We start from the raw sequence: 26,931 nt of genomic DNA, 5'->3' as shown, positions 1-26,931 counted from the left end.
CGTTAAGACTGAACTCCAATTCACATCACAACCCTTGGCATCCCCAAACCTTTTTACACAAATAGTAAAAAATAAATAAGAAACCCATGGTGCCATAGCCATCCTAAACGTATGCTGGAATCACAATGGGCTGGATGACAATATCAGGTGTTTCGGGAATGTTTGATCTGATTATCGGAGACACTTCTGTCATCCACACCATAATAGCAGGCGTTTTCAACATGCATAGGTTCTAAAACTGTAAATACGACAAAGATAACTAAAACATGGGTAACCCTAATGAACGACACGCAGTTCCTTATACAGAATGGCAGCCTGAAAGAAGACATTCCTCCCAAGACGACGTGGAAAAGAGGAAACAATACCTCGACTATAGATTACATATTTACGCAACGCTCAACCTTTAATATAACGGAGAAATGTGAGATTATCGAACAATCTGAAAGTGAGGATAATCTAATAGACGTTCCATGTACATGGTTTTCCAAGTCGAAAAGTCCTGATGGTTACGTACACAAGCGGACTCTGTCAGGCGGAAGAAACAGGTTTAAATGGACTGATGAGTCTGTAGCCACCTTTAACGCCCATATGCAAAATCAGAACCTAAACCTCGATCCACAAATAATTAAAGCACACAGTGGATATATTGCCAGAATGTCTCTATTCAAAGTACAACTCGAAGCCGTTATTCAAACACAAACACTCATATGACAGAGAGATAAAAGAGAAAATAACTCAGTTGCGAATTAACGTAAGAGCGGCCGGGCTATATAAACTTGATATCAGACTGCAGAAAATCTGCACTTTAAAAATACAATATCATAATTGGCGCAAATCACATCTGGCACAAATGGTGCAGAATGATAGTGAACACATGCTTAGAACAATTGCATCCAAAAGCAGTAGTCAAATTTGAGCGGTCCTGAATAGTGCCTTTCGCGATACCCAAGCGTCGCTCTTAATTAACGCAGTACCAGAAGCAACCTGGATCTCCTGTTATGAGGGTGCTTTATGGATCTACTGCAATAACTAGTACCATATCGAGTGGGCAAAGAGAAACTCACTGATTTTCGATAGAGATGATATTCAAACTCAAATAACCACATTAAGCTCATCTTCTGCCCTGGTCCAGATGGCCTAACCAATGCCATGTTGAAGAGCCACCCTGACGCTTGGGCTGACATATTACATAATATATTTGCAAAAGTGCTACAAAATCATCAAATACATTCCTCTTGGAAAAACACGATTATTATACCCGTTTTTAAAAAAGGGGATCCAGAGTTCCCTCAGAACTACCGACCAATAGCTTTATTTGACATTTCAGGAAAGATATTTGCTTGGCTTGTACTCAAAGACTTCAATATGTGGGTTAATGAAAATCAATTAATGGACAAATACCAAACTGGATTTGTACCCGGTCTAAGAACTTCAATCAACCTGTTGGCCCTGTCATTAATCAAATGCAAAGGGCAATTTAGGGCCCAAACTATGTACATGGCCTTTATTGACTTTAAAATGGCCTTTGATTCTATCTCAAGAAAACTTCTCTTCGAGAAATTATAAAAAGCAAAATGTCCAGCATATATTCAAACATTAGTAAAACAATGTTATACGGAAACCTCGATTCAAGTCCGCTTAACACAAGATGGTCACTAACTAGTTTAATCCTAACAAATAAGGGACTTACACATGGCTACATCCTTGCTCCTACTAAGTTCAACAATTTTATAGCTGACATTGGCAATTCTTTTAGTGCAGTATATGTTCTGATTCACCAGAAATAGGTACCTCTGCATTATCATGGCTCTTGTATGCCAACGATTTAGTGTTGATATCAAAAACACCTGTAGGGCTAAAAAAACTGCTCCATGCCCTCCAAAGCTATGCCGAAGTAAACCAACGTTCCATAATCTTGGAAAAAAGTGTTATCATGTCACAATGCTAAAAATAGCCAGAGCTTTATATGGATGCTCAATAAACCAGCTCTAATTACAACGAACGAATACTGTTAGTTGGGCCAAAACACAACCAATAATGCAGTTGATCTAGCATACCATCTAGTCTTGCGAGCTCAAATTCAAACAGCTGCTTCACAGGCTCAACTAATACATAGAAAATTTGGCAAGTTTTCTTTTGAACCAGTAATTACATTACATACAAAAAGTACTCCCCGCATAGTCACGTATGGAGCAGAAACAAGGCAATATAAGGGGATTAAATACTGTACAAAGCTCAAAGGAGCGTTTTGGAAGAAGATGTTAAAGCTCCCATCTGGTATGCCCATGGAGATTATAAGACATGAATTAGGGCTGTTATCTCTTAACATCATTGTAATTTGGAAATTCTTATCTCTCTTCCAAAAATGTTTACTGGATCCAAAGTCAGACTCGTTGTTATCAATAATAGCTAATACGACTATCCCTGATTTTGACCTCTCGTTAATGCCTTGGGTTCGGACAGCAACAGAATCCATGAGCGCTGCTGACCTCACCTCAGACTTATTAATGACCAAGCCCAATGAAGCCAAACATAAACTTTGGACGGTTGATTGGCAGAATAGTTGGCAAATGATGCACAAATATAAGTGCTATAAAAAAGGACACTTCAACTTGAAAGCGACGAATAAACTAGGATCATCCCTTTTGAGGTTTCCATCGCCAAAATATCGGACTATGGTTCTGAGATCTAGGATTCATCCAGGAATGATAACAAATGCTAATCCTATATATAGCGCCTGTTGGGATTGCGCCAATGACACCACACCGCGAACTCTAGAACACGTCCTAATCTACTGCCCAGCCTTGTCGAATTTACGGAAAACTTACTTCTGTAAATTCTTCAGGTCATTTGAAATCCTGACACCAGGACTATTATAGATGGCGTTGTTAAGTGGATGCCGTATATCTATAACGCTGGCAGTAATGAATTTTCTGCACCTACCAATTCTAGGTTTAGTATCGACCTCATCTAACCCAGGATAGATTAAAAGGGTGTCAAAATGTCTGAATTCTCTGCTTTGTAATTAACTTACTGTCTTGAGGGTGTGATAACACTACCATGTATACAGATTCTTTCTTTTTTGACTTGGATAGCCAATTCATTTATCTACAAATTTCAAACCATAACTGAATTTCTCTTTTATTATTTATATGTTCTGTAATCTTAAAAGGATGTAACCTGTTCCTTCACATAACTTTAGAATGTGATTAAGGCGCCCTAACACATTTTTAAAAACTTGAAACGTTTATGCAATACTATTTCTCACTTGAGAAATTTTTACAGAAAATTTAGGAAATGTTTCTCTATTTTTCAAATAATTTTTAATTCTGTATGACCGTTGAAATTGAATTGATGTTAACATGTAATGTAATATTGAAAGAGTTTGATTTAATGACCAAAACAATTTTTAAAAAAAGAATTTAAAAACGAAATCCACCAAAAGGACCGTGGGGAAAAATGCATGAGTAATGGGAAAATGGGGAGCGTGACCTTGTTTAAAACACATACGTCCATTAAAAAGAAAGTCAAGATCAGAAAACTGTCTGATAGGCATGTACCATGAAGTGGGTCCTGTAGCCCAGCTGTCAGGCCTTAACTCTCTCCTGCTACCTTTTCTGTTTGCACAGATGGCATGACAGCCACCATCCATGTAGCCGACTGCCCCAAAGAGCCTATTAAGCAGATGAGGCTCTCTCCGGATGACGTGGACGAGGAAGAGGTGGACATGGAGGAGGCGGACGAGGACTATGATTTTGACCAATTCAATGTCGTAGAGCTGGATGATGAGCCTGCTTCCCACATGAATGCTCGGTCTCACGCTAAGCTGCGGCCAGTCACGTGGACGCGCTACATCGCTGCTGTGGAGGTAGACTGGGAGTATGCACCGACCACCCCCGCGGACATGGACAGGTGACATCGCTGGTGGATCCTCTCTGTAGTGCACATTTTAATAGCAATAAACCAAACAGGTTCCGCTCCCACCCCAGAGCCTGGAAATGGCAAGCAGAACCAGCAGTGACAAGCATGGACCAGCATTGAATGTGTGTGTGTGTGGCAGTGTCAAACTTGCCCACATGACCCATTCCAGTCTGTAGGTGCTTATCCAGTCCTGGTTTTATTCTTTGCATTATGGAACTTGTAGTTCTACTTTTCCCCATTATAAAACTCGGACCACAAGTCCCAGAATACAAAGTAAAAACCAGAACTGGATAAGCACCTACAGACTGGAATGGGTCATGTTGGCAACTACGCAGGGATGATCCCTGGGGTATGAAGTGGAAACTCTACTAGTAGAACAAGAGCTAGGTTTGCCATCAGCTCTTACTCCTCACATTTTGTAATGAGTGGCCGCAGGAGTGCCCAGCATATGCAAGGACTCAAGGTATTCCCCCAAGGTACCTGAGCATCGTGAGCGAGCCTTCACATCCCCCTTGGGAATTGAACTGCCTGCGAGGCCATGCTATTTGCATAATCGTTAAGCCTATTCTATTGGGAGATTGGGTTAACCGTGCAGTTATAATCAGTTACCAAGGGTAGGCCGTTCAGATCCCGCAGGGAAGGCTTCGGAGGGCGCTGTTTCCGGGCGCTCTCTGATATAGAATGAACTGTCTTGGGGTACTGGTGGAAGCGGTGTCTCCATGGTACGGTCTCTTCTTCTCTCAGGTCTCCTCGTGCCCCAGGGTAGTGGACGAAGGCGCATGCTCAACGTCATGGCCTGCTCCAAGGTTGGCTGCAGGCTTATGGCACAGTGCCACCGGGCAGGTGTAAAACTACTCTAAAACAGTACAGGAGCTGTAAGTCTGGCAGCCAGCCCTCTAAGAGCAAGATTGCACTCAGTGCCCGATTCTGTGCTCGTGAAAAAGTAGTGAAGAAAGAAGACGTCTTCCCCTCTAATTTCCAGCACCGCCATTCTGACGTAGGTGGAAGAATTGTAGGGGAGAGTAGTGCTCTCCAGCAGTAAAGCTACTACAATCTATTCTTTTGATAGAAACATGTGTACGCTGGCATTGTGAGCATTTCTTAAAAGACTGCCACTTTCTCAGTTAACATTTTTTGATGTGTAAAACGAGGTCTTTTGGAAAGATGCATTCCTGATGGTTGCTAGGTCTGCTGTCAAGCCGTAAATCAGGCACATGCAAAAGTCAAGGGAGGCTTTGATGTCAGGCCTTCACATTTTCACTTTGACAGAATATGGTTCTTTTAAGGAAAGTGTTCTTCCTTGTGGAAGAACACTTTCCTATTTTTGCATGCACCTCAGAAGCGGACTTTGAGGGCCTAATTCTGAAGCCTAGCAAATATAATGTGATAATCTGACATTTCTTTCGCCTAAAAGCTCTTCTGCCATTCGAAGGAAGGAGAAAGGAATGGAGGGGAGGAATTGTCGTAGCAGATTCATCTGAAAGCGTTGTAATGCTCCCAGAAGGAGCGTTGAGAGGTTATCATAGGCAGTGCATGACACACACTGTCAATTGCGCACATCAAAGACACATTTGGAAATGATCAAAGGTGTTGCTGAGCCTAGTGCGCTTGGCACTTTCGGTACAGTAGAAATGTGGCGCCCACATCCAAGAAACCATGCTTTCTGAGAATGTATCCGGTTTAAAATAGCGTTCATTACATCCCTGCATTAGCTTTTCTCTTTTCTTCTGTGCTTGCTTGCAGATCTATGTGTGTTCTGTAATTGCAGTCACATTCTGTGCAAAACTCTTCACAGCGGATCACTCATCTTGTGGACAATTTCGGAATCGTCTTTGAGGCAAACATTTAGGACAATTGCTTTTCAGTAGATCCTGAAGGCTCTGGAATGAAGTTGCAGGTCACTAACGACACCTGCCATGGTGCCAGTCTTTAGCACATCTTTATATCAGCGCCCAGGGGGTGTAATGGCAGGAGAAGACCCTCAGAGACACCCTTGTGCACATATGGTGGTTGGCAAGGCAGTTGCCAAGCAATAAAGCACGCTGCATGAAAGTGGCAGATTATTATCCAATCTGCCGCTTTCAGATTTAAATTCAATCTAGTGCAGTTTAGAAAAGTGCTGCTTCACCAAGAAACAGTTTTCTAATTTTGCACGCACCTTTTAATCAGGGCCCTGAGGCCCAGATTCTGAGTTGCATACAAACAAAGGAAAGTGTTCTTCTATGAAGGAACAGCCCTTTCCTTAAAAGCACCAAATTCTGTGGAAGTGAAAATGTGGTGGCCTGGCATCAAAGCCACAACTTTTGCATGTGTCTGATTTACTGCTTGACAACTGCCTTTGCCACCATGAGGAATGCACGGCTAGCGCTGCAAGTGGATTCTCCTTTCAAAAGCACTGGTTTTGCACCTAAAAAGGAGATACATTATGACATTTCTGAGGTTATCCTCTACTGCACCGTTTTCCCCGCATAAAAACAGCATTTCATAGGAAGAACCACCTCCTTTCTCAATTGCTGGCAGCTTAAGGACACTTGTGCAAATTAGAAATGTTGCAGTCTTTAAAGAAATGCTTGCACTGCCGCTGATGGACATGTTTCTCCCACAGTGAGAGATTTTAGCAGCTTTTGCTGCTGGAAAGCACAACATTTCCCCTCCAATCCTTCCAGCCACCTCAGAACGGTGGTGCTGGAAACTGGAGGGGAGAATGGCGGCTTTCCACCCACCTCAGAACGGTGGTGCTGGAAACTGGAGGGGAGAATGTGGCTTTCCACCCACCTCAGAACTGTGGTGCTGGAAACTGGAGGGGAGAATGCCGGCTTTCCACCCACCTTAGAATACTGGTGCTGGAGGGGAGAATGGCGGGTTTCCACCCACCTCAGAATGCTGGTGCTGGAAACTGGAGGGGAGAATGGCGGGTTTCCACCCACCTCAGAATGCTGGTGCTGGAAACTGGAGGGGAGAATGCTGACTTTCCACACTGCTTTTAGCACAAACTCAGAATCAGGCCCTCTTAAAACCAAAGTCCTTCTGCCGAGTATGGCCTTGCTTGCAGCTCCAGCGCAGTCCCTTAGAAAAACGATGGTGGGAGTGAGGAAGGATCGCTGGGTCACTGTGTCTCGTCTTGGTTGCTTTCTTTCGGATGGAGCATTCTCCAGCGCGTCCTCTTTATTCGGCGGCCATCTTAGAATCCTGTTTCCCGTTGGAACCTGTATGGGGACGGGTACACCTAGGCCTCCCTCCCATTCAGTCGCCTTTCTTCTTCCCTACAATTCACTCTGGTCTGGCCTACTCCCCATGCCATTTTGTTACTTGTGTTGGGTGGGTGGGTTAAGAGTAGGGGTTGCCATCCAGGTTGCCAATAGTTCTCACCAGTTTCACCTCATGACTTCTTGAAATCTAGTACGTAGGAGAAGCAGAAGTGGGCTGGAGGGATAATCGATGCATGGTTGGGATCATATGATATGATATGATAATGTATTTATATCACGCTCGTACGCAAGTGTTTCAGCGCGTGACAAGGTAAGGGAGGGGAACGTGGGAGAACAAAACAGCGATCTTACTAGGCCCAGGGACATTGAGAACGCGCAAGTGCATGGGAAAGGGGAAAAGTGCATGAAAGGGGGAGAGTGGAAAGTGCGGAGCAGAGGAGAACAAAATAAATAATAATAAATAAAAATAAATAGATAATAGGGGCTGTAAACAGGGGTAGTGCAGCCAGCAAGTGGCAAGTGCTGGGTTTGAGGCAGCAGACTGGGTAAGTCTGATAAGTGCAGAAAGAGAAGAAAAGGGGCTGGGGGCCTGCATGGGCACAGATACTGTCACCAGTGCAAGGGGTGGCCAGGAGGCAGTGCGGGAGGGTGGCAGGGAGAGCAGGTATCTGGGCCCGGAGGACAGAGGGCGGCCAGGTGCACAGTGCCAAGAGAGAACAGAACAGCAGGGGAGAGGGGGAGTGAAGGCCGAAGATGGTTCTCCTCAAGTTTTAGAGTGGCAGCGAGGCTGTTCCAGAGGGAGGCCCCAGCTGAGGACAGAGTTCTACCCCCAGCTCTACACAACATAACCTTCTGTATGGGTCAGTATCAACACTGGGGGCCTTTCACTTCTTAAGGCCAGTATCGGGGCACAACCTCTCCAATGAGGCTTAGTTTAAGAATCTGCAATGAAGAAGTCAGGTAAACCTGGCAGGCGTGACACACACATCACAGGGGTCTTTCTCCTGAGTCGCTGCATGGGCTGTCGTGATTCTCGAGCGTCGCTCTCCTTGCCTATCAGATGTCACTCTGAACCTCTCAGGGGGATATATCTGCGCTGTGTAGAGTTACCCATCTAATATTCTGTACACTGCTGCCAGATCTCCTCCTTTTCTTTGTGTACATGCTTGGAATGAGCACATTGTTCCTTTGTTACCTAGCTGGAGCGCCCTCTGCTGGATTTACCTTGATAAGATGTAGGCAGCACTGGAAGCTGTTCACCAATGAAAGCAAAAGCAGGTTCATTCCTAAAGAGTCAGCACACAAGTGTGGGCGGGGCACCCAGCCCGGATGTAAGCAACTAGCATGCACTGGACCCTTTACCCAAGGTGTCAGGCCTCGCACCTAGGCGGCCCTCTTTAGAAGTCACCTTCCACTGGAGCAGCCGCCAACGTAGCAACTTAATAGCTTCACAACTATCATTATTTCATGTATTTGCTTGACTAGCACCGTAGCCCGCAAGCATCAGGGTGCCTACATTGTAGTGTTCATGTATTTAGTGCCTTTTCCCGTGTTTAGGGCCTCAACATGCTTTGTGGTGTGCTTACTAGGCCAGGTAACATTCAGATCCCGCAAGTGCAGGGGAGGGATGTGGAAAGTGCTCGGTAGAGGATTAATATGTGTGTGTGCATTTGGCCAGGTTTAGGACTTAGGGGCTGGCTAAGCTCCAGTAAGCAACCCGAGAGGTCAGGCACGTGTGCTGCACGTGTGCTGAGGGAGGTCACGGCAGAGCGCTAGTGCAGGAGACTCGATATGTACCCAGCTAGACTGAAGTTTGTCGTCGGTTGGTGCTGTATTCTAATGGCAGAGGTGTTGAGGCGAGTCTGGAGTTTCAGTGCGAAACATAACAAAACATACAGAAACAAAACAACAAATACACGAAAGGGACAAAGCAGAAGCCAACAATATCCAGTTCGTGTCTTGTTACTTCTTCTTGAATAACAACGTTTTGAATCGCTTCTTGAACACTTAAAAGCCAGATGTTAACCCAGTATCTGCTCAGGGCTCTTACACATGGTTGCATCGTGTTGCACCAGACTAGCCTGCCTGTGAGGTGTGCTGGGAAGGGCCCTACTACATGGCGCCAGAAGAATCACTACTATGCCAGGTGCTGGCGGGGCTATAGCCCCGGATAGAAGCTCAGGGGCAACAACCAAAAGGCCAGCTAGCCCTGAGTCCCGCCAGTCCTGACATTAGCGTAGCCCCAGATCTCTTCCAGACCTAGTAACGCCCCTGCATGGCAGAGTCTCAGCTGGCAAAGGCATACATGTGTGACACCGAAGAACACGTCCTGCCACTGTGGCGTGAGGCTCCTGCGACTTATGACTTTCTCTCCCTGCTTTACCTGACTTTTCCCCACTGATCCCTAACCTAAGGCCTCATTGGAGAGGCTGTGATAAAATCAGATACTGGCCAGAAAAAGCACAAAAAGGGCCCAAGACTTCCAAGCGCTATGCTCAATGCCCAGACTTGTAGGACACCTCGCTGACCGTGGTCTTGAAGTCAAGCAGGTGGGCATTGAGAAGGACACCTCAGTCCCATCTATATTTGTAGCAGGGACTGAGGACAGACTCAACTCTTCAGCGGACACTTGTAAGCAACAACCGTGTGGTAAGTACAACAGGCAAGGACACACACGACCAACTAGGTTTCTATGCCTAATTTGCAACCATCACAAAAACAATTAAATTGCACGGAGGGGAACACGGACACACGTCTGTCTCTCCATACAATTTACAGTTTTTTTAAATGCCCCCTCCCAAAAGTTCTTCGCTTTCTTGCATTTAGCATCATACAGCAGAGGTGCTTTTCTAATCCCCGGAATGACCTTTAATCCTGTCACAGCTATGCATTACCTTTCTTATCCCCAGAATGACTTTTAATCCTGTCACATCTATGCTTTAACTTTCTAATCCCCGGAATGACCTTTAATCCTGTCACAGCTATGCATTACCTTTCTAATCCCCAGAATGACCTTTAATCCTGTCGCAGCTATGCATTACCTTTCTAATCCCCGGAATGATTATTAATCATGTGACCGCTATGCATTACCTTTCTAATCCCCGGAATGACCTTTAATCCTGTCACAGCTATGCTTTACCTTTCTAATCCCCGGAATGACTTTTAATCCTGTCACAGCTATGCATTACCTTTCTAATCCCCAAAATTACTTTTGATCCTGTCACAGCTATGCATTACCTTTCTATTCCCCAGAATGATTATTAATCATGTGAACGCTATGCATTACCTTTCTAATCCCCGGTATGACCTTTAATCCTGTCACAGCTATGCATTACCTTTCTAATCCCCAGAATGACCTTTAATCCTGTCACAGCTATGCATTACCTTTCTAATCCCCGGAATGATTATTAATCATGTGACCACTATGCATTACCTTTCTAATCCCTGGAATTACTTTTAATCCTGTCACAGCTATGCATTACTTTTCTAATCCCCGGAATGATTATTAATCATGTGACCGCTATGCATTACCTTTCTAATCCCCGGAATGACCTTTAATCCTGTCACAGCTATGCATTACCTTTCTAATCCCCAGAATGACCTTTAATCCTGTCACAGCTATGCATTACCTTTCTAATCTCCAGATTGACTTTTGATCCTGTCATAGCTATGCATTACCTTTCTAATCCCCAGAATTACCTTTAATCCTGTCACAGCTATGCATTACCTTTCTAATCCCTGGAATGATTATTAATCATGTGACTGCTATGCATTACCTTTCTAATCCCTGGAATGACCTTTAATCCTGTCACAGCTATGCATTACCTTTCTAATCCCCAGAATGACTTTTGATCCTGTCATAGCTATGCATTACCTTTCTAATCCCCAGAATGACCTTTAATCCTGTGACCGCCATGCATTACCTTTCTAATCCCCGGAATTACTTTTAATCCTGTCACAGATATGCATTACTTTTCTAATCCCCGGATTGATTATTAATCCTGTGACCACTATGCATTACCTTTCTAATCCCCAGAATTACTTTAGATCCTGTCACAGCTATGCATTACCTTTGTAATCCCCAGAATTACGTTTGATTCTGTCACAGCTATGCATTACCTTTCTACTCCCCAGAATTACTTTTGATCCTGTGACAGCTATGCATTACCTTTCAAATCCCCGGAATGATTATTAATCATGTGACTCCTATGCATTACCTTTCTAATCCTTGGAATTACTTTTGATCCTGTAACAACTATGCATTACCTTTCTATCCCTGGAATGACTTTAGATCCTGTCACAGCTATGCATTACCTTTCTAATCCCTGGAGTGACTTTTGATCCTGCCACAGCTATGCATTACCTTTCTAATCCCCGGAATGACCTTTGATCCTGTCACAGCTATGCATTACCTTTCTAATCCCCGGAATGACTTTTGATCCTGTCACAGCTATGCATTACATTTCTAATCCTCGGAATGACTTTTGATCCTGTGACAGCTATGCATTACCTTTCTAATCTATGTAATTACATTTGATCTAGTGACAGCTATGCATTATCTGTTGTGCTCTTGAGTTGTTTGATTAGGGACAGAGATGATGTGGTTGGCTGCCTAAATTGTCAACTCTAGGGCGAGGAGACCAGAGCTCAAAACTCCATCTTCACCCACTTGATTGCATTTTGCGATCATCAGAAAATTACCTCACCTCCCTGTGACTTGTTTTCCTTGATTGGAAACACTTGTAGTGTTTCACTTCAGTGTTTACTATAGAGAAAAGTGTAACTCATATGTGGTTTGATAGGTATTGTGTTATTTTATTGATGCAGGGCCAAGAAAGTACATGTGGCACACAGTGACCTACACAAATGTGTCCCCTCGCCCATGAGAATAACGCAGACCATTTGTAAAGTGAAAACCTCCAGCACAGCAGCCTCTGAGATGATTGAAGTATTAGTGACATCCACAGCAAAAGCTCATCTTCTGGCTTGAGAACAGGAACCTTTGCTCCAGTACTTCGGCCTTCCACCTCTGTACACTGCCGGTCCTCTTTTCCACCATTTGCCCCTGAAGACATTTTGGCTAAACTGAAATTAGCATCGCCCCTTGATCCCACCCCTCTGCCCATTCTTAAAGCCATCATGCCCGCAGTCGCTTCTTTGGTCACTCAGGCTGTGAATTCTTCTTGCTCGTCTGGTACTATTTTGGTGGAGCCTTGATAATTCCTCTCTTTAAAAAACCTTCCTTGATCCGACTAATTCGGTTAATTTCCGCCATATCTTTCTTCTTCCTTTCTTCATGAAGCTTTTAGAATCGGATTTCTCCTCTATTTAGTTCTTTCTTGGAGGATTCTCCTTCTTTTACCCCTTCCAGGCCGGCTTTAGACCGGGCCGTTGCATGGAGCGTGTTCTGGTCTCTGCGATTGACGATCTATCCTGGATTTCCAATCAGAGGGGAGATGGTGCTCTGATTTTATTAGACCTCTGGGCTGCTTTTACTACGGTGGTCCACCCCCTCCTGTTGAAATGCCTAGCCCTGGCTGGACTATCCAGCCCGGTCCTCTCCTGGTTTACATCTGTCCCGACTGATAGGGGTCAAGCCCTATCTTTGTTTTCTTTTCGTTCTTCTTCTTGTTCTCTTGCTTGTGGTGTCCCCCAGGGCTCCACCTTACCTCCTGCCCAATTTAATAACTACATACAGCCTCTGGCCGGTGTCATCCCCTCCCATGGTCTCTGCTGCTACTCCTACACTGATGATACACAGATTACTGTGCGGGGTAATCCCTCTCAGCCGGACACCGCCACTCATTTAGGGGTTGTTTGGAGGCTGTGGGTTGTTGGATGGGTGACAATTGGCTTACGTTGAATGGGGACATAACGAAGGTACTATTGGTTGGTCCCCTCTCTGCCACTACCCTGTGCACTTGTTCCTTCTGGCCCCCTGTTCTAGGTGCTTTTCCTACCCCAGTGCCGGTCATAAGTGACCTAGGCTTTAAAGCGTCCTCCACCCTCTCTACACATGGCAAGGTCAGATCTATCTTAGAGTTCTTTGTAGGATTGTACCTTTTCTCCCTTCTTCTGCTCCAGTGGTTGCCTCTTTGGTTCCCAGTCGGATTGATTATTGTAACTCTCTTTTTTTAGCCCAACCTCTGTATTTGATACATCGCTTATAAATTCGGAATCTTGCAGCTCGATTTGCTACCGGCACCCCGTATGGCTCCCACATCTCCCCGGGGCTGTTCCTGTTTCGAAACTGATTGAATTTAGGTCATTGGGCCTAGTTCACCAGGCATTCTGTGGCCAGGCTGTTTCAGCCTTACATGCCAGGATGTTCCTTGTGTTCCCAGGATGTTAATCTGTGTGGTCAGGGCTTTTTGTTCACCGCTGCGAAACTTTGGAACTCACTGCCTCCTTCTCTGTAGGCCACTTAGAACCACCTCAAGTTAAGGCGTTCTCTTCAGACTTTTCTTTTTTAGGTGGCTTTGCTGGTCCTTTAGGCTGTATCTGCTGTATTTCTAGCGCCAAGATGCCTTTGGGTGGACGTGCGCTTTATAATATGATATGATAGGTTATTTATAACGCGCTTAATACCCAGAGGTTTCTACTCGCCCACCCAGGAATCGAACCTGTGGTGCTCCGTGTCATCTTGCTTCCAAGGCAAGCACATTGCCCTTGAGCTATCCTCCCGAGACGAATGCATATAACATAACATAATTCCCTTTTCTTCGATGATGACTCCTGGTCATCAACAATGAGAAGGGACTTAGAAGTGCAGCGGCTTCAGGAACCACTGCGTAACGTCTGCTTCATTCTTTTTTTAATTCTAAAAAGTCCATAGCACCTGCGTGTGAGGTTCGTGGGTTCTAATCACCGCTGGCAGTCGGCTCAGATGGCTGGTAACGGCACTGATGGTCTCTTAGAGAACCTCACTTCGCTCAGGTCTTGAACTTAGGCAGCGGGCCATTGCTGGCAGGTCGGCCCGCCACCTCGGGTAAAATCGCCTAATTATTGTTTGCAGACTTGGGGGGCACACTTAGCCAGAACTGATTTTATCATCAGCACGTCTTGGCCAGAACTGATTTTATCATCAGCACGTCTTGGCGAGTAGGCAACGTGGTCGAGCGCTCATGTCTAGCAGGGATTGACAAACAGCCTGGGGCCAGAGAACAGAGAATTTGCACCGGTGGATGTGCAAAGCTGCACGGTGTTATCACTATGGCAAAGTGTGGCATATTTCTAAAAAACATTGTTACATATTAGAAAACCATATCACCATGACAAGCATCCACCCCCACGCCCTCGAGGTCTCACCAAAGTGGCTGAAAGACTGCCGACACCAAGCTGCATCCACTCCCACACACCCCAAGTCCTGTCCTGTGGGGCTATTTTTTCCTCGTTCTGCTACTGGCTGTCTCAGTTGAAGCGGATGGAGGGGCTCACACACCATGCACCCTGCTGAGCCAGGTCCCCATTTGAGGTCCAGGTCCTCAGGAGGTTTTTAGACCACCCATGATTGGAGAGGACTCATGACTGACCCCAGGAAGGGCAGTGTGGCGCCCTAGTGCCATGGGCAGGCACCTTACCGTCCCACAAGATTGAGACAGTGCAAAAGCCCCACCGATCCTGTAATCAGAATTCAGTCCTCAAATGAGGGTACTGAGCCCTGCAAACTGCTCTATGAGGGGTGCAGTGGGCTCACGTCAGTTGCTCTTTAGTCTGGAGAGGGTGGTAGCGGCTGAGCTGCAAGCTCAGCAGGGCAGGCACTGAGCCGGTTTGGCTCTATTTGACCTAAAACATTTAACCTAATCACATTTGATATAATTTATTTGACCTTTTTTTTGTCCAAAATGCAGGGAGAGACGCCCCACAACCCCCCTAGTCCCCCTCAACCTAATCTATACCCTTACCCATCCCATGTATATATTTAATTAAATTTGACAGAAAAAAAATCAAAAAAATTCGATCAAATGTTTTAGGTCAAATGTTTTTAGCCAGACCGTGACTTTTGGTACCGCTTACTTGGAGGGCTCTCAGGTGTGAGCTTTGATCATTGATGTCTGTGCTGAATCTAGGTGGCTGTGCAGTATTTTCCTGCATATCTGGGCTGGTGTCTGACACCCCAGTGCCCATTAAGGGATTGTAGAGGGTGTGTCTGTGCCCACTGCAGGCTCTCCCTAGAGAGGGTTGGACTGGACATCCCTGTGCCCATTTATGGCTGTTTAGGATGTAGTGGCATGTCCAGACTCTTTTGAATGGGGTGGCCCAAGTGGGGCACTGACTTATGTAGGGGTTGCATGAAGTACGAGCGCACACACACATAATGATCACAGTTTAGGATAATGGGGTGGCCAATCAGATTCCTGGGGTAGCACGTGCCACCTCAGGCCACTCCCTGGACACCACACTGTCAGGACGTTGCTGTGCCCAGTGTGGCATTGTAAGATATCCTTGTGCCCGCTGGCGACCTGTTTCACACTCTGTACTCTTTGCTTCTCCGCAGACGATACCAAAGCCAGTTTCTGGAGGCTGGTCCGCAGCGCATCGGAAGCCGATACAAGAAGGCCATCTTTGTAGAATACATGGATGGGACTTTCAGGCAGAGCAAAGTGTCTGAGACACCGAGCACAGGACTGCTGGGGCCAGTTCTGCGAGCAGAAGTTGGGGATAAGTTCAAGGTGAGCAGCTGGTATGGCAGTAGGTTGGTTGCATCTGGTGGCGGCGGAGACTGGAGTTGCGTGTGGAGAGGGCAGATGGTTAGGCAGAGGACAGTACTGATGGCCTGAGGTGTGGCAGTTATGGAGTTAGACTATGGCCAAGGTCACAGACTACGGGTGCTCTTCCGGGTTGGGAAATTGGCACTGGCAAGTGAGAAAATCCTGACTGTCTTCCTACACAGTTGTGGGTAAGATTACACTATTCACACTTGGTGCAAACCTCATGGCTGCAAATATGTACACAAATCCTCATTTTATACTATCAATAATACCTGCTGTACAAATAAAAATCCCTCTCTCCTTCCACCAACTGTACTGCACAACTGTATAAAATGCCAAGCGCAATGCTGGCGCCCTCTAGGTGTACAGCTACAAGCACTGCAAAGAAAATATAACAAAATGCACTTTGTAACATAGAGGTCCACTTCACGGAAGGCAATAAATATACTTCAGCGGCCTTCACCTATTAAACTGTTTATCGGAAAAGACATTATGCCTAGTCAGTTTCACGCTTGTCCCAGTCCTTACCTTCACTGCATATGAGGGAAGCTTGCACTGGCCAAACCAGTGCTTTATCTGCACTGCATGTGACCGAAGCTTGCCGCGGCCATGCCACTGCTTCACTTGCATCGCATATGAGGAAAGCTTGCAGCGGCCATGCCATTGCTTTACTTGCACTGCATATGAGGGAAGCTTGCCGCGGCCATGCCAATGCTTTACTCGCACTGCATATGAGGGAAGCCTGCAGCTGCCATGCCAATGCTTTACTTGCACTGCATATGAGGGAAACTTGGCACGGCCATGCCAATGCTTTACTCGCATTGCATATGAGGGAAGCTTGCAGCTGCCATGCCAATGCTTTACTTGCACTGCATATGAGGGAAGCTTGACGCGGCCATGCCAATGCTTTACTTGCACTGCATATGAGGGAAGCTTGCAGAGGCCATGCCAATGCTTTTTACTTGCACTGCATATGAGGGAAGCGTGCAGCGGCCATGCCAATGCTTTACTCGCACTGCATATGAGGGAAGCTTGCACTGGCCAAACCAGTGCTTTATCTGCGCTGCATGTGACTGAAGCTTGCTGCGGCCATGCCAATGCTTTACTTGCACTGCATATGAGGGACGCTTGCAGCGGCCATGCCAATGCTTTACTTGCACTGCATATGAGGAAAGCTTGCAGCAGCCATGCCAATGCTTTACTCGCACTGCATATAAGGGAAACTTGCAGCGGCCATGCCATTGCTCTACTTGCACTGCATATGAGGCAAGCTTGCCGCGGCCATGCCAATGCTTTACTTGCACTGCATATGAGGGACGCTTGCAGTGGCCATACCAATGCTTTACTTGCACTGCATACGAGGGAATTGAGCAGCTGCCATGCCAATGCTTTACCTCCATTGAAGATGAGGGTAGCTTGCTGCGGCCATGCCAATGCTTTAATCACACTGCATTTGAGGGAAACTTGCAGCGGCCAAGCCATTGCTTTACTTGCACTGCATATTAGGGAAGCTTGCAGTATCCATGCCAATGCTTTGCTTGCACTGCATATGAGGGATGCTTGCAGTGGGCATGCCAATGCTTTACCTGCACTTCATATGGGGGAAGCTTGCATCGGCCATGCCAATGCTTTACTCGCACTGCATATGAGGGAAGCTTGCAGCGGCCATGTCAACGCTTTACTTGCTCTGCATATGAGGGAAGCTTGCAGTGCACATGCCGATGCTTTACCTGCAGTTCATATGGGGGAAGCTTGCAGTGGCCATGCCAATGGATTATTTGCACTGCATTTGAGGGAAGTGTGTAGCGGCCATGCCAATGCTTTACTTGCACTACATATGAGGGAAGCTTGCAGCGGCCATGCCAAAGCTTTACTTGCACTGCATATGAGGGAAGCATGCAGCGGCCATGCCAATGCTTTACTCGCATTGCATATGAGGAAATCTTGCAGCAGACATGCCAATGCTTTACTTGCACTGCATATGAGGGAAGCTTGGAGCGGCCATTCCAATGCTTTACCTGCACTACATATGGGGGAAGCTTGCAGCGGCCATGCCAATGGATTACTCGCACTGCATTTGAGGAAAACTTGCAGTGGCCATGCCAATGCTTTACTTGCACTGCATATGAGGGAAGCTTGCAGCGGCCATGACAATGCTTTACTTGCACTGCATATAAGGGAAGCTTGCAGCGGCCATGCCAATGCTTTACTTGCACTGCATATGAGGATAGCTTGCCGTGGCCATGCCAATGCGTTACTCGCACTTCATATGAGGGAAGCTTGCAGCAGCCATGCCAATGCTTTACTTGCACTGCATATGAGGAAAGCTTGCAGCCACCATGGCAATACTTTTCTTGCACTGCATTTGAGGGTAACTTGCCGTGGCCATGCCAATGCTTTACTTGCACTGCATATGGGGGAAACTTGCAGCGGCCATGCCAATGCTTTACTCGCACTGCATATGAGGGAAGCTTGCAGCGGCCATGCCAATGCTTTACCTGCACTGCATATGGGGGAAGCTTGCAGCGGCCACGCCAATGCTTTACTTTCACTGCATATGAGGAAATCCTGCAGCGGCCATGGCAATACTTTTCTTGCACTGCATTTGAGGGTAGCTTGGCACGGCCATGCCAATGCTTTACTTGCTCTGCATATGAGGGAAGCTTGCAGCGGCCATGACAATGCTTTACTTGTACTGCATATACGGGAAGCTTGCAGTGGCCATGCCAATGCTTTACTTGCACTGCATATGAGATTAACTTGCAGCGGCCATGCCAAAGCTTTACTTGCATTGCATATGGGGGATGGTTGCAGCGGCCATGCCAATGCTTTACTTGCACTGCATATGAGGAAAGCTTTCAGCTGCCATGGCAATACTTTTCTTGCACTGCATATGAGGATAGCTTGCCGTGGCCATGCCAATGCTTTACTCGCACTTCATATGAGGGAAGCTTGCAGCGGCCATGGCAATACTTTTCTTGCACTGCATTTGAGGGTAATTTGCCGTGGCCATGCGAATGCTTTACTTGCACTGCATATGAGGGAAGCGTGTAGCGGCCATGCCAATGCTTTACTTGCACTGCATATGAGGGAAGCTTGCAGCGGCCATGTCAAAGCTTTACCTGCACTGCATATGAGGAAAGCTTTCAGCTGCCATGGCAATACTTTTCTTGCACTGCATATGAGGATAGCTTGCCGTGGCCATGCCAATGCTTTACTCGCACTTCATATGAGGGAAGCTTGCAGCGGCCATGCCAATGCCTTACTTGCACTGCATATGAGATTAACTTGCAGCGGCCATGCCAAAGCTTTACTTGCATTGCATATGGGGGATGGTTGCAGCGGCCATGCCAATGCTTTACTTGCACTGCATATGAGGAAAGCTTTCAGCTGCCATGGCAATACTTTTCTTGCACTGCATATGAGGATAGCTTGCCGTGGCCATGCCAATGCTTTACTCGCACTTCATATGAGGGAAGCTTGCAGCGGCCATGCCAATGCCTTACTTGCACTGCATATGAGGAAAGCTTGCAGCGGCCATGGCAATACTTTTCTTGCACTGCATTTGAGGGTAATTTGCCGTGGACATGCGAATGCTTTACTTGCACTGCATATGAGGGAAGCGTGTAGCGGCCATGCCAATGCTTTACTTGCACTGCATATGAGGGAAGCTTGCAGCGGCCATGCCAAAGCTTTACCTGCACTGCATATGGGGGAAGCGTACAGCGGCCATACCAATGCTTTACTTGCACTGCATATGGGGGAAACTTGCAGCGGCCATGCCAATGGATTACTTGCACTGCATTTGAGAGAATCTTGCAGGTGCCATGCAAATGCTTTACTTGCACTGCATATGAGGGAAGCTTGCAGCGGCCATTCCAATGCTTTACTTGCACTGCATATAAGGGAAGCTTGCCATGGCCCTGCCAATGCTTTACTTGCACTGCATATGAGGCAAGCTTGCAGTGGTCATGTCAATGCTTTGCCTGCACTGCATATGGAGGAACCTTGCAGCAGCCATGCCAATGCTTTACTTGCACTGCATATGAAGGAAGCTTGCAGCGGCCATACCAATGCTTTACTTGCACTGCATATGAGGAAAGCTTGCTGTGGCCATGCCAATGCTTTACTTGCACTGCATATGAGGGAAGCTTGCAGCGGCCATGCCATTGCTTTACTCGCACTGCATATGAAGGAAGCTTGCAGTGGCCATGCCAATGCTTTACTTGCACTGCATATGAGGGAAGCTTGCAGCAGCCCTGCCGATGCTTTACTTGCACTGCATATGAGATTAACTTGCCGCAGCCATGTCAACGCTTTACTTGCACTGCATATGGGGATGCTTGCAGCGGCCATCCCAATGCTTTACTTGCACTGCATATGAGGAAAGCTTGCAACGAACATGCCAATGCTTTACTCACACTGCATTTGAGGGTAGCTTGTAGTGGCCATGCCAATGCCTTGCTTGCACTGCATATGAGGGAAGCTTGCTGTGGCTATGCCAATTCTTTACTTGCACTGCATATGATGGAAGCTTGCAGTGGCCATGCCAATCCTTTACTTGCACTGTATTTGAGAAAAGCTTGCCGCGGCTATGCCAATACTTTACTTGCACTGCATATTAGGGAAGCTTGCAGCAGCCATGCCAATGCTTTATTTGCACTGTATATTAGGGAAGCTTGCAGCTGCCATGCCAATGCTTTACTCTCACTGCATATGAGGGAAGCTTGCAGCGGCCATGCCAATGTTTACCTGCACTGCATGAGGGGAAATCTTGTGCCAGAAATGCATTTTATTTTTTATTTTTATATTTTATTTTGATATAGCTGAATAAATCAACTTTTCAAAACTGTACATTAATTGCATTACATATTTTAAAACCATTAACAATTATTCAATAAAAAAAAAGATAATACATTTGAGTCCATACACTTCATAGTTGTGTTCTTCTAATGATTAAAGCGTAACTGCCACAGGAAGGATTACTTCAAGAAACTGAACTATCGCTTTGATCATCGAGAATTTCATGTCCCCACATAATCATTTCCAAATTTGAGTTTCATTTTGTTCACTATAAAGGTTCAGCAAATTGGAGAAAAATGTGAATCGCTGTTCATGTAAGCTACTGCAGGAGACAATCAAGTGTTGTAAATTTTCACAGGCCAACCCACAAGAACGACAATAACTCCATTCAGCTGGAATAATGTGGCGCCTAGCAAGAACTTCCCGAGTTAACCACAGGTTCTTTCTAAATCGCAAGTATTTGTTTCTTATATCGGCTGAGGGACATTTCAAGATATAATAGGCAACTTGGCCAAGTTGTTTATGACCAAAATTTCCACTATTAAAATCTTTATATTTCAAACATGTTTCATGATTCGATATCCACGCCCATTGATAATATTTTATCTTGGCGCATACTGGGTTTTCAACAAGGAGTGATATGGTTATGTCGGCCTCGGTCAAAGTTTCCAATACATGTGTACGCCATGTATGCGGGAAAACCTGGTTCGAGGTGGTCAGATGATATGCAACCGTACTCAGTATGTTATTATTTTCTAGCCCCAACAGACACTTGCGAAAGAAGGAACACATCCGCCATTTAACTCTGCAGGCCATCGAGTTCAAGCCTAGCTCAAATCTCAGGATAGGCATAGGTGTGAAGTTTGGTAAATGCAACACTCTCTTCCAGAAGCAAGATTCGAGCTTGTGCCACATTTGGTCATTAAGGTGAAGTTTTGATTCGGCACCATATGTCAAAATGGGTATTACCTTCTGCTCATAAAAGAGTAAAATGTGCTTTGAAGTAAATGTACCATATTTATAAATTCAAATTCTGGCTTGTGAGATCAAGTTAGTAAGTTTAGACGGCAAATTAATCAAACGCAACTGATCACTTATTGTATTCTGGATTATGAGCCCTAAGTATTTATATTCTAAGACAGGTTTTATAATTTCAGTGCCAATGGACCCGGTGTAGTTAGTAGTTTTATTTCCGACCCCATTTTTGCAGGTCAAAATCTGTGATTTATCCAGATTCACAATTAAGTGGTTGTCTTGAACATATGTAAAGAGAACAGATAACAAGTTTTGTAAACCCCTAGGTGTCTGCGATATTAAAACCAGATCGTCAGCGTAAAGCAGCCACGCTATACGCTGCCCTCCTAGTTCAGGAGCATCAGATAAGGCACGAGCAAAGGATTGGCCTAAATCCAGAATAAATAGATTAAACAAAAAAGATGCTAAAATGCAGCCTTGTTTCAGGCCCACAAATGTGATGAAGGATGAAGACATAAAACCTTCCATGTTTAGTCTCACTCGCATAGTTGTTTCTGTATGTAACTGGACAATTAGGGTTAACAATGAATCCGGGCAACCTAAGAATCGTAATTTTTGAAACAAAAGTTCTCGATTTAGGGAATCAAATGCTGATCGAAAATCTATGAAAGCAAAATACAAAGATTGCTTCCGTATTGCATATTGGGCTTTCATTTTCTGCACTGCACGTGTTGGAAGCTTGCACCAGGCATACCAATGCTGTACCTGCACTGCATGTGAGCAAAGCTTATAGCGGCCATGCCAATGCATTACCTGCACTGCATGTGCGGGAAGCTTGCACTGGCCATGCCAATAATTTACCTGCACTGCATGTGTGGAAAGCTTGCACCGGCCATGCCAATGTGTTGTTTAACTTAATGTAGTCAGTATCCACCCAGATTTTACAATGCTTCTTCCCTCGTGATACCAGACCAGGAATTATATGGTAGGAGGTCATCTATATTTGAGAAGATGGTGCTCGGGAGGATAGCTCAGGGGCAGCGCATTCGTCTTGGAAGCAAGACGACAGGGAGCAACACAGATTTGATCCCCGGGTCCCCACTTAGAAACCTCTGGGTATTAAGCGCGTTATAAATAACCAATTACAATGTTTACAATTGCTCTCCTGTCCCCGTCTGTAGAGATCATGACTAGATAGCACTAATGTTTTACTCATAATTCCAGCTGCATGAGGACTTTAAGCCAATAGCAGCACTCTATGCAGGTTCCCGGTCACTCCTCTGAGATGCTGTAGCTGCTTCTGTGACAATCTCTAGCATGGAGGGGTGTGTTCATCATTGCCCATGTGTCACCGTACCAAGACTCTAAACACTGGGAGAGACTGCATCAGCCCAAGCTTGGGGCGGTTATGAGAAGCCGAAGCCCGGATAGGCTGCTAGACACTTGCATACTTGCAGCTCCCACAGTTCCTCTGCGCTGCAGTCAGGATCCTGGTGGACGAGTCTTCTCTAAACCCCACGTTTCATCTGCATACAGGGGTTCACCTTCCTCTCAGTGTCAAACACCACAAGGCGAACGTGATGAGAGAAAACATACAAGGCCATGCATTCAGCGACCATCTTCTCCCTCTGTACTGAGAGCTGGGGTACTGCACACGTGGTGTATCAGGGTGCAGGGCTACCAGGCCTTCTCATCTGTGATCTTTACAATGAGCTGATGCCAGGTAGTGGGGTTTGAGGGGCACACTGGAGCCGTGCACTGTGTTTCACCTGAGATGAATGCACTTTGGCATAAGATGGAGAGGTAACCGAAGCAGCCACCTGGCAGTTTATGACAGCATGGTAATGTTCACATATATTTCTGAGGCTTTTGACTAATTAGGTGCACATGCTTTGCATAGGCCATCATCTAGTGGTCGGTTCGGAGTACCACATCTTGTGTTCTGAAATTGAAAACAGGGCATTAACATGGGCCTTCCTGGCACACTTTCCCTATCCGACGTGTAGGAGGACCCATGATCCTTCAAGCGCTGATGTCTTCAGATTGGTTTTTTTACGCCATCGATTGGTGATGACGCCCATTTAATACGGTTTTCGGTAACAAAACCAAAGCTGACAAAGTATCGGTACCCGTCAATGCTTGGCGCGCAGTGGGGCCGGGAGAAAGCCTCTCTTCCCTTTCCATTTCATATTGTTGACTAAAAAATAAATGGAGAACACCCCCTTTTAAATTCTGACCAGGGTGTAGCTCTAAATTTCCCTGGAAGGATTTGCACAATGTGTGTCTGTGGGATTATGCTGAGGAATGATGTCGGGCGTGTCAAAGGTTTAAGCCAAGAACAGCCTATACAACCCATGTCAGTTACACACACCGCGGCTATAGCGTCTTATACTGTGCAGCTGCAGGTACTAGTAGAGTGTTCAGAGTCAGGGAATGACTGTCGGGGAAGGGGATGAGGTGGCAAATCTTCGCTGTGAAAACATTCCTGCATATCCTTTAGGGGTTGATAACAAGCTAGTTTGTAACAGGGGAACAGAAGCACCTGGAGTGCAAAATGCTGTGAAGACCGTGGATTTTCAATCAACAATGCAAAAACAAGGCTCACACCTTCTCAAACCAACAAGTTCCAAGGGGCAAATCTAGAGGCAGAATATACAATAGCCAATCCCGCTCCAGAGAGGGTGCAGGCCGCGCTAGCCCAGATACCCAGTTATCATGCCGGAGCTCAGATAACAGTCCGGAGGCTCGTGAAGATATTTGGAGTGATGGCCTTGTGTATTCACATTGTGCCTCTAGCGCGCCTAAACATGCGCGTTCTACATCGGCGGCTCACAGACCAACGGCCACAAGTCTCTGGCGGTTGGGACGATCTAGTGGTGGTGTGGCAAAAGGTGATGAACAGTCTACAGTGGTGTACAGAGACACACCATCTAAAGGGAAGACCTTTCAGCATCCTGCCAGTCTAGGTACCCACCACTGCAGATACCTCTCATGTCAGATGGGGAGCCCATAGTCACAGGTTCAGGACGCAGGGCGCGTGGTCGCAGCATCAGGCAAAGCATCACATAGAAGTGTAAGTGCTTTACGCTATAGAGATGATGCTACAATCATTCCAGAACCACATTCTGGACAAGAGATATGCTCGTCAATTCAGACAATACCACTGCTGTTTTATATAAACAAACAAGGGGGCATGCTCTGAAGACCCCTGTCAATACTGGCCCAATGGTCTACATGGGGATCACACCTGCTCAGCAGACAGCAGCGTGCTCATTTAAGATCACGAGAGGGAAATAGGCACAAAAACACTGAGACAGATCTTCGTGTTATGGGGCACTCTGTCAGTGGATCCGTTCCCAACAGCCGCAAAGGCCGGAAGCCCAACCAATGCCTCTAGGTGCCCACAGAAGGGGTCTGCAAAGAACGCACAATGGATGAATTGCTCGGGGATAATTGCTTACGCTTTTCCCCCCGGCTCACATACTCCACAATATAGTAAACAAGATAATACACAAACAATTGACATTGACTCTTATTGCACCAATACGGGCAAGGCAGACGAGATACCCCACCTCTTGAAAATGTTGATTCGACTGCCGGTGAAACTCCAAATTACTAACACAGCAACGGAGTCAAGTATTAAACCCAGACCCACACGAATGGAACTTGGCAGCATGGCTCCTGAAGTCAGAGAGTTTGGCCATTTATGGCTGAAAAGCCTAATACTAGACACTGCTACTACAATAAATGGGAGTGACTCATCATCTGATGTTCAAAATCAACCGTCAACCTGATTGACAGCCCTCCAGCACATATAGTCCCATATGTGCTATACGTACTGGACTAGTTTACAATTCCCTTTAAGTCCACCTTGCAGCATTAGTTAGATAGAGGACTTTCTATATAGCGTAGCAACTCGCATTGCATGAGCAATCAAGGCGCTAAGAAAAGCTTGAGATGTAGCAACATATTTAGACCAATTGTCCTGGGATCAAACCGAATTTTAAGCTACACCTAAAGGTAGAGTGGTCATGCGTTGTGTGCAGCAGGAGAGTTCCAAAGTATGTAGCAGATGGTGGACGTTTGCAGCAAACACTACCTTCCAACCTAGGGTCTCATGGGGGAAGGTTCATGCTGTTAAAGCTTTTAGGGAAGGGGGCACACACATATACCCACCAATCCTGCATCCTCCGCCTGGCTGTGATCTTAATACAGTTCTGTAAGCGTTCATGGGGTTCCCTTTTGAACCAATGCATAGAGCATCTCCAAAAGGTTGCATTCTTGATAGCCAGAACATCGATCAGAAGAATCAGTGAACTACAGGTTTTATAAGTCACATAACTGTTCGTAACTATTACTGTGGTTTAACTAGTACACCCATGGTTCCCACCGAAGTACATTTCAAAATTCAATGTCAATCAATCAATTGCGTTACCAGCTTCTTTCCGTAACGCGCAAAGCAGGGCAGAACAAGCGCATCACATGATAGGCGTAAGAAGAGCGGTCATGGTCTACCTTAGCAAACTCAAAGAAATTCGTAAACCAAATCATTTCTCTTTTGCTGCAGACATTGAAGAGGATATAGTCACCAAGACAACCATCTCCAGGTGGATTGCAAAGTGCATTCAACACGTAGCACATAAAACACTTCCATTTGCTCCGTGAGATCATTCCTTTTACGGCGCAGGCACTACGCTAGGTATATATGCTAGTGTAACCTTAGAAGACATTTGCAAAGCAGCATCCTGGAGCTCAGTTCACACATTCCCACAACATTATTGTGTTGCTACACAGGCGAGAGATCATTCTCAAGCGGGACAAGCTGTGCTTAAACATCTGTTTGCTACTGTCCCATCAGCCCAGCCTGCCGCCTTCCTCTGGTAATACTTGCTAATGTATCCAAAGCATGTGAATCGAAGCAGATTCACAAGCCTCATAAGACAAACGTTATTTACGCAGTAATCATTTGTATGTGGCTTGTATATGCATAGAATCACAAGCACCCGCCCTGCCTCCCCTTTTGGAAGCAACAGGACAATATAAATAATCAAAGGGGTTCCCTCAGTTTCATACAACATGTCAGAAAATGGAACAATCTGAGGACGCCGACGTGTGAAGGATCATGGGTTCCGGTACATGTAGGATAGAGATAGTGTGACAGGTAGGCACCTGTCAAAGCCCTGTTTTCGAAAAACGAGATGTAATACTCCGAACAAACCACTGATGGTGGCCTATGCAAAACATGTGACTCGAGTCGAAGCAGATACAAGCCATAGAAACACGATTTTGGGCAACTAATGATTGTCATATAT

General features: G+C 45.9%; 1 protein-coding gene across 1 annotated transcript in view; it reads left to right on the top strand.

Annotated features, from left to right (window-relative positions):
- F8 (coagulation factor VIII) overlaps nucleotides 1–26,931 on the top strand; it is a 906,500-nt gene that overhangs the window by 615,712 nt on the left and 263,857 nt on the right. The window contains exons 8-9 of the mRNA XM_069648978.1: nucleotides 3,630–3,912; nucleotides 15,628–15,802. Of these exons, the coding sequence (XP_069505079.1) occupies nucleotides 3,630–3,912; nucleotides 15,628–15,802 (458 nt within the window). The remainder of the gene's footprint in view (nucleotides 1–3,629; nucleotides 3,913–15,627; nucleotides 15,803–26,931) is intronic.

This window comes from Ambystoma mexicanum, chromosome 2q (genome assembly GCF_040938575.1).
Source record: "Ambystoma mexicanum isolate Mex_15411 chromosome 2q, UKY_AmexF1_1, whole genome shotgun sequence".
Classification (NCBI taxonomy): domain Eukaryota; kingdom Metazoa; phylum Chordata; class Amphibia; order Caudata; family Ambystomatidae; genus Ambystoma; species Ambystoma mexicanum.
The sequence above is the reverse complement of the archived record's forward strand: the minus strand, read 5'-3'. Positions and strand labels throughout refer to the sequence as shown.